Source organism: Melospiza georgiana, chromosome 7 (assembly GCF_028018845.1).
Source record: "Melospiza georgiana isolate bMelGeo1 chromosome 7, bMelGeo1.pri, whole genome shotgun sequence".
NCBI lineage: Eukaryota > Metazoa > Chordata > Aves > Passeriformes > Passerellidae > Melospiza > Melospiza georgiana.
Genome location: NC_080436.1, coordinates 14495163 through 14511144, shown reverse-complemented (window position 1 = coordinate 14511144; position 15982 = coordinate 14495163). Strand labels below are relative to the sequence as shown.

The 15982-nt window shown below is 43.7% G+C and overlaps 1 protein-coding gene across 1 annotated transcript in view; it reads right to left on the bottom strand.

The window, feature by feature from the left end:
• Window positions 1-6058: 6058 nt before the first annotated feature.
• Window positions 6059-15982, bottom strand: part of CDK15 (cyclin dependent kinase 15) — a 34279-nt gene continuing 24355 nt past the window's right edge. Inside the window, exons 11-13 of the mRNA XM_058028205.1 lie at window positions 14219-14267; window positions 11481-11620; window positions 6059-6168 (exon numbers count right to left, since the gene is read on the bottom strand). Of these exons, the coding sequence (XP_057884188.1) occupies window positions 6059-6168; window positions 11481-11620; window positions 14219-14267 (299 nt within the window). The remainder of the gene's footprint in view (window positions 6169-11480; window positions 11621-14218; window positions 14268-15982) is intronic.

Below are 15982 nucleotides of genomic sequence, written 5' to 3'. Positions count from 1 at the left end.
CTTTTAGGAGGTCCCACACATTCACACTGGCACTGAGCTGCTGCTTTAGAAGTTTCATAGCAACCCGTAAGTTGTGTTTTTTTCCACACAATAACAATAACGAAGTGTCAAAAATCTCAAGCTGCTGTTATCAGAGGCAGAGTCTAAACTCCATTTCTCAGCCTGTTTTCTATTCCCCACTCCCGAGTTGTCAGATGCTGTGACATGGCTCCATCACACCACGACTAGCAGTCCCAACAAACAGAAAATGATTTCCAACTGGCAAACACGCTGTTTACTTTCCAGAAAAATTGCACTTTCCCATCTGACAGCTGATCAAGGGATCTCCTGCTGCTGTCAGCATGAAGAAGTGTTTAAACACAGGGATGGAAGTTTAAACATTTTCTCATTATCACAGAATAAAAAAAAAAATTAAAAAATAATAAAAAATAAAGGCATTGAGTCTCTCCGACCACCTGCTGTGCCAGTAATGAAGCGATGTCACATGACCAGCCGGCGAGGACTTTTATCTCTGCCCCAATATCATTACTGAAGTGACACCTGTCACATGACCCGCATCAGAGCTTTCATCTGGGCTCCCCAAATGCAGTTCTGGCTTGTGAGGGGGATTTTCCTGGCATTTCCCTCCCCCACACCACACACTTTAAAGAGCATTGCCCACTTGCACCATTGCAGACAGAGGTTTGCTAGTTTTAAAGCCCTTGGATCTTTTCTTGGACATAAATAATTTGGCCAACAAGCTTGCTCCAGGCTGAAACAAAACAGAATCCTTGCCTGGGAAAGAAGTTATTTCATTTACTTCCAGATGTTTTTAAACCAAATACTTAAGTCTGATGTTAAATTCTCTTAACATAAAGGAGGATGTTAAAGGATTTCTCAAAAACCTCAAATTTGTTTTTGGATTTTTATTAAGTGGTGAGAAGGAACAGTTTGATGACCCTTAAGCACAATGATCTCCATTTACATGCACTTTATAAACTCTCACCTGCTTTACCCAAGCATCTTGCCCTGCCAAAAGAAAATATTTTCTGGGAAAAAAAAAAAAAAAGTTAAAGGTCAGTCCTACACCTCTCTGCTAATGTCTGGGACTTCTTGTGAGGTGTTCAACAACAAACATTTGGATTTGAGATGGGCCAACATAAATGACAGCAGTACTGAGCACTTACTTGCCAGAAGTCATTCAGTTATCTCAAAACAACATCAGACATTCAAATGTGACAGGGCATGATCACACCACAGGAACTAGATGTGAGCAGGCTGGAGATAAGAGAATATGAATTTTATGGATTTTTCCACCTCCTCCTTTCCTACTCCCCACTCATCCATGATTAAGTCTGGTACTTTTCTCCCTGCATGATCTGATTCAGCTCACTAAAACAATGAAAAACTAACTCAGCAAAAGAGTTCATAGTCTTCTATCTGTTTAGTGAATTAAATCAGTTCTTCAAGGGCTTATAAAGGGGACAGAGAGAAAAAGAGAAAGACTGTAAAGCTTGAAGCAGGGAGGGAAACGGGGGAAGCAGAAGTGCCTTTTTGGGTGGCACTAACAGGGTACATGGATTCAGACATGTTTCTTGTTACCTACTCTTCCTGACTCATTACAACACTACAGCCATTTTCCCTGAAGGCTGCTGCCCCTGAGATTGTGCAGGCCAGGGGATGGAAAATCTACTGAGACAGTACTCCTGATGTAAATAGTATTCACATTAGTTGAGGAGAGGAGTGGTTTGGAGTCAGTTTCTCTCTGATCTGGCATATTTTAGGCATTGGGCCTACAATGTTGAGTTAATGAACAGAAGACTGCTGGGTTGCAGCATATCCAGGGTCATCCTGGCTCTCTGCCCCTCTAGATGCAGAATTATAAGGTATCATCTGACTCTTTGGCAATTTAGCATACGGCTAAATTTAGCAATGGCAGGGCCATTATAGGGTGGCAGCTATGTAAAACAGCAAAGCCATTCTGTCCCGCTGCTTCAGGGCAGAAGAAATTTACAATTGATGCTCTGGATAAACCATGAGGAAAACTGACTCAGTTCTCATCATTAGATCCCTCACTGCCCATGCATAACAAATCCTTTCATTCAACATATTTTGAACATTTAGTTGCTCTCAATTAGGAGCAGACATTCAGCCACAACCATCCCAGTGCAGGCCATGGAGATCCTGCTTCTTCACTGCTCTCAGTCCAGACATCTCCAAAAATGCAAAAGCAAAGCAAAACAACCTCTATCCCAACTTGGGCATCATGTATAGCTGCTCTGTTCAGTATTGCAAAGGGAGGTCAGGTCATTGAGAGTGGCTGATGTCTGGGAGATCCAAGTCCATGCAATCTACAAGTATAAAGACTTTTGGGACACAGCTTGCATTTTCATCAAGGCAGAGAATTTTAAGGAACATAACATAAGGAAAATCTTGTCCTCTTAACTGAGCAGTGCCTGCAGACAGTCTGTGTCCCCCTTAATATAGCTAATCTATACATTCCTGTAGCAAGGGCAAAGGGGAACATAAACTGTTGTGCTGCTTCCTGCCCAGATCTGCAGTGTGTGTTTGGTAAATGATGGACTGGAGTGGGGCTGGAGATGCAGCTCTCTTAACTAAAAGCTCACCTTTCAGCTTTTCACCTTTCAGCTTTTCACCTTTCAGCTGTTCCTATGGCTGCCACCCATGGCTCCTTGACTGGTTTTGTTCCAGTGCCTCAAAGCTCTGCATAATTCTTGCTCAGAGGTCTTCCAGCCATGCCAGTGACACTACTCAGATGAATAAAAATATTCAAGAAGGTTTATATGTCTGCACTTCAGTGATTTATCTTTGTCTTCCTTTTCTTCCCAGATGTACTGTGAGCTTACACCCATGCTACTGGTTTCTATGTTCCAGAGCTAAGAAAAAGTATCTGAGAAAACTGAAACCAAACAGACTAGTACTTGACCACAGTCAATAACTTGCTTTCCCAATTCTTCCAGGAAGAATTCTATGAGAAATTTCAGAGTAACTGCAGTTGGGAAAGAGGTCTCTGATTTCCCCATGTATCCCCATCAGCACTCACCTCAGATTAACTTTCCTTCTTATGGTCTGTCAGCAGCCTTGAGATCAAGGAGATTAAAACACTGTGGAAACTCATTAATGAGCCAGGACTCTCTGCAACAGCTGGACCAGAAATGGACTGCATTTGGCTGCATCTTAATTCTCTGCCATCTCCCCTCTGCTCATCAACACCTGCACACATTTGGGATGCTGTATAAGACCCCCGAATTCAGCTCTAAGCAACCAGTCTGCAATGCACATGTCTAATGCTCTGCTGGTGTGGAACCAGTGTGCTGGTAATCCTGTTAGTAATGGCAGAAGCTCCCTCCAGGAAATTATCACAAACAGTCTTAAACAATTCCTTTTGTTGACAACTCTATCCAAGAAACCATCTTCCCTGGAGACTTCACTCAACTTTTGACTAATCCCCTCCTTCCCTCAGGAGCTCTTTTGTTGAAGGAGATTGTAGGCATACCCCAGGAATGACAGGTCTCTGTAAGCCTTGGATGAGCCTCTACATTCTTTCAATTGTCAGTCCCCATCTGTCCTGTTTGTACATCGATCTTCTGGTCCAGGGAGCTCTCTATTAAGTGACACATGGCTGAGTATATTCTGCAAGTCCACTGTCCAGACTGTGCTGTTACCTCTTCGTTGCCAAGTCAATCCTTCTGACATTGCTTTCTGAAAAACAAAAGGCAGGACATCTGCACAATTTCATTCCCTTCTACTGAAAGGTGACTTCTGAAAAACACACACCCCACCCCTCAAACTGTGTCCTTGTTTTATAATCTCAAAGGCTTTTCTTAATTTTGTCAATATAAGGAGTTATTTCAAAGGTCTTTGGTGTAAGGGAGGGTACAATCTGCCCCTATTGCAGAGGAACTCTATGAGGGGAAAAATCCATGTCCTAAGTCCTGAATCAAAAAGAAAAATAAATCCCAATTACAAATATTCTGCAGGGCTAGTGCCTTCAGTTATTCTGCTTGTCAACAGTTGGTTTAAAAAAGGCTTTTCTCTTCCTGTAGATTCAACTACACTTAGCTGGTACAGTATCACACACATGTAGGAGGTGCAGCATTAGATATTTGAATATTTATTTTGAGAGGCAGAATGAGAACAGTAGCAGATTCCAATGACCCATATGTTCCTCCTCAGCAGGTAGAGGGAAAGTGGTGGGTGGAATAGGGCAGAAAATGGGTGGAGTGTTGGCGTGGAGTATATATCACCCTGGGATAGACAACTGACAGTATCTCATCTTTTCCTGAAACCAGAAGGAGAACAAGGAGGAGTCTGTGACGATGTTTTGTCCCTTGTTGTGTTGCTCAGGGCCCATGGATTCAAGAAGGAGCCTAGTATGTTTAGTTTTTTTGGTTTTGTCTATTTTTTTTAACTTTAGTCAGGTTGGCAAAGGAAGGAAGGCTGGCCAGTTTCATTATGTTCCCAGGAAATTCCTTTCTCTCACGTGCCAAGGTGAAGCTGTTGTGCTTTAGATGCCTATCTGCCTCTCATTAGATTTGAAAAAGCATACAGAAGCCCCTGCTTTCCATTGGTAGCCTATTAAAATGACAGAAAAATTACTGTGACCTTGCTTGCATGTCTGAATCCAGATACCTTTTTTAAAAAGAGAATTAATAGTATGAACACCATCACATATAGAATGTTTTCCTGCAATGAACTACAGAAGAAAACTTGAGTTGACATTTAAGCTTGTCTAGCATGCTTTGTAAGCAGCTAAAAAAAAAAGGGACACAATCATTTTGAGGACAGGTTAATAATATATAACAAAAAATGTTAAGAGTTTCTCCTACTATTGCATGCTTTCACTATTTTAAATGATATATTTGTGAAATGATCTCTAAATCGTTTAAAATGGGCCAAATCCAAGTTCATAGAACATTGATGCATGAGTGCCCTCCTCAAGTGAGTTGCCCCAGAAGCCTTAGTGGAACTGACAGCCAGCTTTTCTGGCAGGATTAGTTCCTGTCTGATCACAGAGAGGGAAAAGCCATCCTGTCTGCACTCAGCTGAGCAGGTGAGCAGGGAAGGCATTCAAGCTGCTTCCAAAACACAATCTGGTCACAGCACTGGCAGTGTCAGGTCTTTCTTCAAAGGATTCCAGGCTGGCCCCTCTGCCTGCTGTTGTCTACATGGTGTGGGCAGAAGGGGTAGAGAGGCTGTGAGACCAGGCACTGTGTGCTGGGACCTGATCCTATAGCAGGTACAGCATCCACATGCATTTGAAAGCACAGATACGGGTAGCTGAGGTGTGTCCTGCTGTCCTAAGGCTGCCTCTTAGCTTGGCAGACAATAACACAGTCAAACTAATTTGGCCTCAAAATCAGTTTCCAGGTCTGCAAGCACTGCCCTGCAAGCACACACCCAGCAGCGGCACTGACAGCACACATGCTGCTAACAAATGCACAAAGTAAACAAAGAGACAGGATATAATGAAAAGATATTTTCTGGTAATTTCTTTTAATAACAGTGATTTTAAGTGACCTTTTGGTCTTCTGTAACAAAAAGATGAAAAATATTGATGCTGAAGCATAATTTTGAAACCTGACATTAAAATAGTGATTAATTAAAACCAAAGATATTACAAGATAAGGAGATTTTGCCTAGCTCTGCTCAGGTTCCAATGAGTGTGAAATCAAAACAAGTAAGGTATGAAATGTGAACTCAGTAGGCAAGGACAAAGGAGAACAAAGCAATTTGGTCAGTTTAAGCAATGGGGAATGAAGCAATACTTTGACTGCAGAGGCATTGGAGGAAAGGGCAATATGACAAAACAAATCCAAACCTCCCATGATACCACTGAACATTGTCCATTGGGGGCCATTGGCTTGCTGATCTCTTCTCTCTGAATATGAGATTTCCCACTTTGTTCTCACCCTGGATGTGATCGTTGATCCCTGAGTATCAAATCTGTTTTCCCGCCTTCAATACACGAAGGAATTCATGTCCTAAGGGTGATGGCAGCAGCTTTGACAATGGCAACTACATGCTTACCCGAGAATTATTCAATCATCCATGGTTTCTACCAAAACTTGCTCAAACCTCCTGAGACACGGCCTTTTCCATAAGAAGCAAACAGGTCACAGATTTCAGGTTGCAGTCTCACCCCTGGAACTGTGAGCACTGATTGTCCTGTGGAAAAATCGGGTTAAAGAGAAAGCTGCAAAAGGGTCCTTTTCCTTCATTGTGCTGCTTTCTTAATGCTCTCCTGTGACATTAGCTGCAATATAAACTAATTCAAGATCCCATTTCTTACAGCTGCATTCCTTCTGATTGTTTTTGGGAAATTATTTCTTTAATCTAGACACTTCTCTAGAAATCTCATCTGCAGTTTCTTTTCTTTTTTCTTTTTCTTTTTCTTGGAGCAACCAGCAAAACACTATTTGGTAGAACAGTGGTAGGAAGGCAACCCACTAATCAAAAGGATTCAAATGGATCTGCGCACTGCCAAGCTCTCTCCTTCCCACCCAGCAGAGGGGAAAAAAAGAAAAAGAAAAAAGAGATAGAGCGAAGGCACAGAGCTTCTCTCCTTCAGCAATCTCACAAATGCAAAACCTTCCACTCCAGTGACTCCTCATTAACTTACCAAATCTGACAGTCTAATTATCGTAGCTGCTTCACGCTTAGAATAAATAAATACTAAAGTGGGTGTTTAAAGAAATTGAGCAGTGAAATTCAGTCATCTAGACAGTCAATAGAGAGTTTATTTTAAATTTTTATATTCTTATGTATTTATATCATTTTAGGAAAGATAATGAGATAGTTGTCTTTCAGGCTAATTGAGTTCCTATGCTCATGGTTGCTTGCTGTCACAATCTCAAACTTAGCTTTAACTTTTGTGCCTTAGAAATCTGATCACTACCTCCCTATTTGCTCTTTTCTGCTGATAACTGGGTGAAGTCACAAGTGCACCTGAGGATGGGAAATGACTATGTGAGACTTGCAGTCTGGATGTCTTTTCACAGCAAACAAGGCAACTAAATTTTTCAGATTTGCATTTAAGAGTGTTAAAGGGAAAATGGAAGTTAAAGAAACCTCAGCTATAACTTGCAATTAGACAAAACACAGAAAAACATCTGCTAACCTCTGATGCAATAGTGTCTGCCTCCACGAACGGTATTAACAGCACTCCCCCCAAGAGTGGTTTGTCTCCCTGAACAATAAGACCTTTATAGAGATTCTCTGGCCTGAGATCAATGGGAGTCAGAGCATTTGATCCATGTCTGTAGGACTTTGTTTCCACAAGTCATGTGGGCCAAACTTTGCGCCAGTTGCTTTTGCAAGAGCAGGAGCTGGGGAGTGAGCAAAGGAAATTTTCCTTTTCCCATCTTCCCCTTTGCCCCGTGCTCCCAAACAGTGCCCAGCACAATGGCTGCCCCAGGACAGCATGCAGGGAAAAGCTTCCACAGGGCAACATGTCCAGGGCCCTGTGCACTTGGCAAGCATCTGCTGTGATGTTGCAACAGCTCTTTCCTAGGGTGGTGGCTTAATGACACAATACAAAACTTTCATGTCCTGTCAGTATGAAGGCAAGCACATCTTCCACTGTGGGGATCACACCAGGTGAAGGGGGGTGGTTTCCTGAGTTAAGTGAAGATTTGTTTTATCACCTCACAGATAAGAATGCTTCTGGCTTAGGAGGGGCAGCTGATTTCCTGCTCATCACCAGCTTTGGTTTATTCCCGTTTTAAGACACGTTATAAACCAGACTCATACACCTGGTAGTAACTTTCTAGGTGTCTGTATCTGACTTACAGTGAAGGATATCTGTTTGCTGTGTACAGAGGTCACAAAGCAAAGTGGTAAAAAAAATCAAGTATGAACTGTATGAACCTTTTAGCTATGTAGGAGAACCGAGGGAAACCGGCCAACCCAAACAAGGGATGATGAAAGCCAGCTCTTCTTTATATGTCCCCTGCAATAACATTTCCCAGTGCTGGCTAATCCCAACAGGAATGGGATTTTTAGTAGGCAATGGCTTGCAGCCTTAACCTCCTCATTGCCCACACTTACTGACTTGCTTTGTCTTAGTTTAGATGCAACAGACATTAAAATGACTGTCAACATCGAGCCTCCCTCCTCCTCCTCCTTGTCCCTAAAAGGCTGAATAGTGGGCTGTTTCAGGAGAAATGGTACAGTGTCTTCATCACCTGGTGCACTGATTTTGTGTTGCTGGGGGAGATAACAATTAAGAGATCATTTGTACCCAAAAGAGCAAGTACCTCCTAGTCAAGCTGAGATCCCATCCATGCAACACACAATCCTGATGGAACATGTACTGGAATGTACTGACTGCTGTGCTGAGGGTACAGCTAGGGTTGAACGTCTCCTACACTGAGAGAAAGGTCTCTCCTGAGACTGGGCATTGGTCTGGTGGGGAAAGGATCTGAGCTGCCAGCTCAGGCCTCCCTGGCCCCCGTGTCTGTGAGGTTTGGCCAGAGCTCTTCTTGCAGTGTGTTTTCTTGGGAGTGCATTGTTGATAACCCCAAATCCCACTGCTTTCCTTCCCTTCTGCTCTAAAGCATTGGAGGGGAAAAGAGAGGGAAAATAAACCAAATCTATAACTAAGAATAATAAGCTGCAATTGTTACTGTGTCTGACCTGTCTGACAACAGAGTGAGATACCTCCTCAGAAGGCCCTTTTGCACTTCGGGACTGACACTGAGTTGAGAGCACAGCTCGTGCTTTCTTGATTCAAGGATCTCATCTTTCTTCCAGGAGGGATTAATTGGACAGAAAACATTCTGCTTTAGCAGGTGGCAAAGGGTTAGAATGAAGTTTCATCAGAGCTGCTGCAATGCAGGGCTGCACTGCACAAAGATAATTGTCTCAGGATTGGCTCTGGCCAGAAAAAGGACAGCAAATGCTCCGGTTTTACAAAGGTCATCACTGCCACCCCTTAGGCTACTAGCCTAAAGGAAAGGAAGCTGAAGAAACCCCTGCACCTCTCTCTGTTTCTATATGCAGAGGTGCTGGTGGCACATGTAGAATTAAGGCCACCGAGATGATGAGCAAGGTTTGAACCTGGACCTCAGGAATCTCCTCCTAGAGCTACAGGCACAGGAATGAGCAGCTGTAGGAGAGGCCCATCTGTGGGCCAGTCCCACTCAGAGGACAGAGAACATTCTTCTTCCCTTAGAGCACAGGCTACTCTTTTTTCCCAGTACTCTGTGCTCAGATGAGCATAGCAACAGCAACCTGTTCCACTCTGTAGGAGCTGCTCTCGAGGAAGCAAAGAGCCCCGTGCTCCCTCTCCCCCTTCCCAGGGGCAGCAGGCAGCCTCTCACCATTAACATTCCCCCTAGGAATCAGAAACATGTTATTTGGAGGGGTACTTAACTTCGAAACAGTGATTTCTCCAATTATTTTTTCCCAGGAGCTGACCTTTGAAAAACATCCTCTAGCTTCCAGCTTGTCATAACAACTTATAAAAAGGACAGTTATGGATACAATTATTTCATAAAAACAGAGAATAATTTTTTAAGAGAACCTTTTATTTTTTCAAATCTTGTTTCCCTCTTACTCTCTTACACACCTTGGGATTAAACCCCTCTTCTTTCACCTTTCATCTCCAGATCACATTCTGCCCTTCTGCTTTAACTGTCCCTTTCAGAGGATGGCAACTAATAGCCAGCATCCTCCAGAACAAAGTAGAAACAGAATATATTTAAAATCTGCACTGTTATCATAGCAACAAGAATTTTAAAATTATACAGTTAAATTCCAAAAGAGTGTTATGCCAAAGTGACACAAGAGAGCAAATGTCTTAAACAATTATGGCAATAGGAATGGCTACATGGGGAATTATTCAGAATAGCCTAAATTTTACAGGCTTAATGAGTCACTCATGAATATGGTCTTGCATGATCGTACTGTACTTGTTTCTGCCCTGTGCACTTTGATTCTGTTCTCAGCACATTGGTTGCTATGATAACACCATGCAGTTTCCTGTCCACACGACACTTCTTGCTGCAATATGGGGGATAATAAATATGGGATGGTGCCTAAACCCAGGTGAAAGGAATCTGTCCCCTCACTGGCAGCATATCGGAGAGACTGACACATTATGTCAATCTGTTTTCTCATTCCTTCTCTTTCTCCTCACTCTCTCCCTTTCTCTCACACTGTCTGTCTCTGTACCTGTTTTTTTCCTCTCTCTCTCTCTCTCTCTCTCTCCCTTCTCTCTCTCTCAGCACTGACACTTTCATCTTCTCCCTTGGGGATTGGAGATGTCACTGCGGGAAGTGCTTGTCCGCCTCTCTGGCAGCAGCAGAGCCCTGTGGCTTTGACAAACCTCATTTAATTGGGAGGAAGCCAGGAGGGTTTGAAAGAACTGAAACATCCACGAAACTCCTTTTATCAGGCATAATTTAAACTCTGCATGGAAAAAACCCTATATGTATAAAGAAAAGTCAACTTCCCTCCTGCTGTGCGTGCTCCCCTCCTCCCCCCCCGGCACAGGCAGGCTCCTGCGAGATTCCATCTTTTCATTTTTCTGAAAGTGTCAAAGTAGATTTGTGCTCTGTGGCTGGGTGAACAGAAAAGGAATGCAGATGTCTCTCACTCAAGCACATACACACACAGAGCACCTTCTGAAGGGCAGCAGTTTGGGGGATTGGGAGAGATGCTAACTGGCTGCTTCTCCACTTGGGATGTGTCGCAGGAGCCAGAAATTTGGTTTTCCAATAGCTTGACAACACAGTCCATGAAGGCTTTTTCTTAATTGCCCCTATCTTAAAAAACACCACCAAAGTAACTAGTGTACAGGGTGCCCAGGAGGCAACAGAGAATGCAAGGTCCCTTTGGCCTGCAGCCCAGTAGGAGGGAGCTTTCCCTAGTGAGGAGCAGAACTGCAGCTTGGCAGACCCTGTATTGTCAGCTCAGGCCAGGAGAGGCACAATTGTGTTTGCAGCTGTGTGCTTAAGAGAAGGGAGCAAGGTAAAACTGAGGGAGAACTGGTGTGACAGGGTACAAGGAACAGCTGTCTCAACATCAAAAGGGAGTGGGAGGAGCAGTCCAAGGGAACTGGGGCTAGCACACCATGCTGAGCAGATGGGAATTCAGGACATCAGGAGGGAGCAGCGGGTGAGTTACACTGAATGCACAGTGTGAGCTGGGGAAACATCCAGGCCCTTGGGGTTACAGAATGGGGGAGAGATGACCTGTCAAAGCATATACACCTCTGCTTTGCAGAGGGCTATGGTAGCAGCCCATCAAGGGCTAGTAGTATTAACACAGTGGTCAAGTAGAAGAAAACAGAAAAACAAGTTGTCAAATCTGGCACAGGATGTAAGCTTTGCAGCTTATAGGAGTGGGGAGGGAGTGCAGGCAGAAAAGAGACATCCAGGTGAATGGCAGAGACTTTCAAAACAGAGAGGAAACTCACAGTAAATAGCACGTGCAGCAGCTCTTTCTTGGTGAGATGGAATAGAGAGTTAACTCACCAGCAGGGACCTGGTAGAGCTGAGGAGGCAGAGGGCTGAAGAAGCCATGAAGAAGCGCATCTTGTGCAGAGATTCGGCCTCGAGGGAAGGCTGTGAGCATCCTGGAGGCCAAATTCTCTGCTGCTGGCACCCTGCTCATCCTAGGGAAACAGAAGAAAAAATAGCACAGGAGATGAGGATGAGCCAGAAAGCTGGAACCAGAACATGACCCAGCCCTTCTCAGCTTGAGGCAAAGGTAGTGGAGGGACACAGGGGAGCTGGATAAACCCACCCCAGCTACGCAGCTTTGCCGGACATTTGCTTTTCCATCTGAGTTTGACTATGTTGGGGCATATGCATCCAGGATTTCAGCTCAAACTCATGTTTACAGACAAATTTTGAAAACCTATTTCTGTTTTTTAAAAAGAAGGTTGTAAGTGAAAGGGGAAATGATGCTGAGGAGACTCTATTTTACATGTTATAACTGTAATATCAGAGTTTGGTGGTATCAGTGACAATCCAAATGTAAAAAATAATGTGACTGGCCCAATGAGAAGACTAGAGGTCAAACCTAATAAACCTAAAGAAAATACCATTTCCTCTTCTCCTACCCCAGTACCAGTAGTGCAGCTGGTTGTAAATTGTGTTGGGGATTCACAGAGAAGAATCTGTTTCTCAGGATGAGTGCTTCAAATAAATGTAATACACATATGCTCCATGCCCAGCAAACACCAATGCCAAGTGGCTGCTCCCTAGAGGAGCACACAGCTGGGGACAAGGAAGTGGAAGAGCAAAAACAAACCAACAAGGAAACAAATAAAAATAGTCATTTAGTTTTACAGCTTTTACTTTGTTTGTTTGTTCTGATCACATTTCAGCTTCAGAGCATGGCCTGTTGTGCTTCCTCCCTTGCCCCCAGCAGTGCTTCCCCTCCAAGTGACATCAGGAGCTGGGATCCCCCTGCTCCTGCACTCCCCCTCCCTATACAGAACATTTGACATGCTGACATTTTTTTTTTGAGGAGATAAAATGTAAAATATAAAAGAAGAGGAAAAAACACCAAGACATAAGGAGAAAAAGAGACCCTGAGAAACAAATTTGTAGAAGGTATCTGGCCTCACTGTGGTAGATAATTGCTGAATTTTCACCTCCAGAAAAACAGCTCAAGTTCCCCTTCCTTGGGGACCAGGGATGGGACAGGGAGCCAAAGCATCCTGTCTGAGGCCTCTTGCTAGAGCTGCATGACAGGCTGCCCTTGCCATGGCAGGTTCTTGCTGGAGACCTTCTGCCCCGTGGTCTCTGCTGCTGCAGGCTCCCACTCTGGGCAGCAACACAGTTCTGTGCCTCCCACCATGGCTCAGGCTTCCTGGTGGTGGCCAAGCTCTGTGGAGAGCTCCCTTTTGGTTTCTTAATTGTCCATGGAGAGTCGTGGCTGAGCAGTCTGTATGAAGCAGCTCTTTCCTTCTCCCAAGCTGAGCACTCCAAGGCAGTTCTTTGGCCATGGCAGAACCAGGACTCTAAGGCAGAGCTGGAGCTGGCCCACATTCAGCCCAGAGCTCTGCCATGGATGTGCTAGGCCAGCCTCTTGTTTGACCTGAAGTGGGGTCTGTCAAAGGATTATGGCCAAAAAGCAGAAATGCAGTATAGCACAGTCACAAGGAATATACTTATTTCTTTGTTCAGGCTGAGAGAGGATTTGTTCTGTTCCAGGACCTGCATTATAAGGGTTTGGGACATATTGAGCCTTCTGTGTTTCTCAAGCTGTGCGTGACAATGGCTGGCATTTCAGTAACCTGTGCTTTGCTGAAAACTATAGCATGTTTGTTCAGCCATTTAGAACAGCATCTGGGAAAGCCTGCTCTAAAGAGCAGCACATGTCCCCCCTAGCAGGGCTGGATCCCAAGCAATCAACTGAACAGATAATAAACAGCAATGAAAAATGTGGTTATGTCCTCAACGGATATTTGATTTTTGGCATCTTCATGTACACAATCTTGATGACAAATCCTGTCTTGTCTTTTCCTACCTATCTATAAAACCTGCTGTGTGCCTCAAAATCATTTTAGGGGGATTTGATTTGAATGACTCCCTCAGCTAGGTTAGGGCACTTTGTCTGATTTTAAATTTCTTTCACTGATACATATATATCCATTGTGTGTGTGTGTGTGTCTCCGTATGTGCCTGAAAAAACACTCCCTTCCCTCAGCACACTAGGGAGTGATTCAGCAGTGCTGGTGTGTCTGGTCAAGCTGTGTGTGTAACCATGGCCTTCATCTCATAGCTTTGGCCACTAAGAATGTGATTTTTCCCCTCCTAGCTAATCACAAGATTATTTCATTGTCTCATGAAAATGCTGTCCTAGCATGTCTTCCTTACTGCTGTTGAGCAACATTCCTACAGTCTGTTTTCAAAAATGAAAATTGGGACAGTGTGAAGTCTGTCCTCAGTCTGGGCAAGAGGGCCTGGGAAAGTATTCTCAATTGAACTGTACCCCACAGAAAGCTGCACACAAAGTCACTGAATCACTGCTTATCTCAGAATAATCACTACTCCTCTGAGAATAATAAACCCACTATGCGTCTACCTTTGCTGCGATCTCTCAAAATCAGTTGCTTAACTGATGTTAGATCTGCTTGTTACTACAGAGCCACCCTGCTCTTCCTGAGCTTGCCAAAAGAGCTCATTTCAAGTTAAATGATTGCACAAAGAAACAAATAAACCCAGAGGCAATTTTGACATTGCTGTTATAGGTAGCTTACCTGTCACAGATGACTCGGAGGCTCTGAGGTCTCCTGGAAGCAACCAGTTCTAGAAAGTGTAATATGCAATCACAAGATTAAATGAAAATCAAGCCAAAACCCATTCTCTGAGCTCCTACAAAAAATGTGCTCAGAATTTCAAAGGGCCCTATAGAATCTATCATCTTATTATTTATAAATATACATTATTCCTATAGGACTTGAGTACCTGCATTGATCTTAATAAGGCTGTTCCAGTTCTGTAACACTTTCATATATCTGTGAGTATAGGCCTTGGACCTCCTCCTGTTACAGTGTGAGTCTCAGCTTTGACATCAACAAAAGCAGTATCAGTCCTTAAAGCCTTCACACAAAGGAAGCAAAAAGAAGTTTGCAGGCCTGAATCCCCAGTCAATTGTCTTGACTTTCCAAGGGGCTGCTGAGCTTCATGTATTGCCCCCATGGGTACATGGGGCTTTTCTACATGGATGCAGCAGTAACACTGGGGATGGAGACAAAGCACTCTCTTCTTGTCCACAGCCCTCACTGAGTTTGTTGTTTGTCCAGTTAACCATGCTCATGGAGGCTTTGTACTCACTGATTACTGTGATCTCTATCAGACTGGAACTTAGCAGAGTTTGCAGTTTTGTGGAGTCTGTGTTCTTGATATTTTTCAAGGACATATTTCTAAACATTGTGGTAAATATAGAGGAATACATTCCTCAAATGCTTTATTGTAAAGCGTGAATTTTCTCAGACTTAGATATGAATGAATGGCTTAAGCCTGGAAAATTTCCCTGTGGAGTTGATGAACAGAGATTTTTTTTGCAATCAGAAAGGCTGCAATTTCTACCCACCTACATTTTCCTGAGCACTGCTTCTGACAGCAGAGAATGAACAGTGGCACTCTAGTCATGGGAAGGAGAGCAGGAAGGGTGGTGTCCACCTCTCTTCCAGCTCAGCCTGGACAAGCATTCCCCACAGCAGGGAGACCACCAGGAGGCAAGCAGCACCGGTCTGCTGCCAGCAGACTCAGAGCTTGGCTGGGGTTAATGCTGCACGTTTCCAGAGCATCTGCCCTCCCTGGCTGCCTGGAAGCAGCAGGCACTTCATTCAGGGACAGGAGCTGCCTGCTGCACTCCAGGTGGGAGTCCCCTCTGCTTTTGCCTGCACGGCCCTTTCCAGAGTGCCAGAGCCAGCCTCTGACTTGATGCACAGACAACTTGAAAAAGTGCAAATGACTGAACTTCCAGCCCTTGACCTTTCCAGCAGCAATCTTCCACCATTAAACCAGGCAAGCAGGTTGTTAAACCTCTCACAGGGTAAGTAACAGTTCAGAATTGAATTGTTCTCCTACACCCAAATACTACGGTAATTTCTAGAGCAGTAAATGGGAATATAACTTAGGATGAGATTAATGGCTGTTTATGTGCCAGAGCACTGGAATATCACCAATAAATAGATGTTATATATTAGCATCTTGAATACTCCCTTCCCAAATAAGTCACAAAGACTGGCAGAACGCTGCTCTTGGATCACTAATAACATTTTCACTAATCACCTTTCCTTTCCTTTTCCTTTCCTTTTTTTTGCCCCTTAGACTGTAACAATAGTGTAGAAATAAGTTACCAATGTAAAGTTTCCAGACAGAATAGAAGAAAAACAATTTTTAAAATGGTTTGGAAAGGCAAAAAATTTTTCTGTATGAGGTAGAAATTTTTGCTTCTTCATAGAGCTGGCCAAAAACTTTCAGGTGTGGTAACTTTCTGTCAGAAAAATTTGATT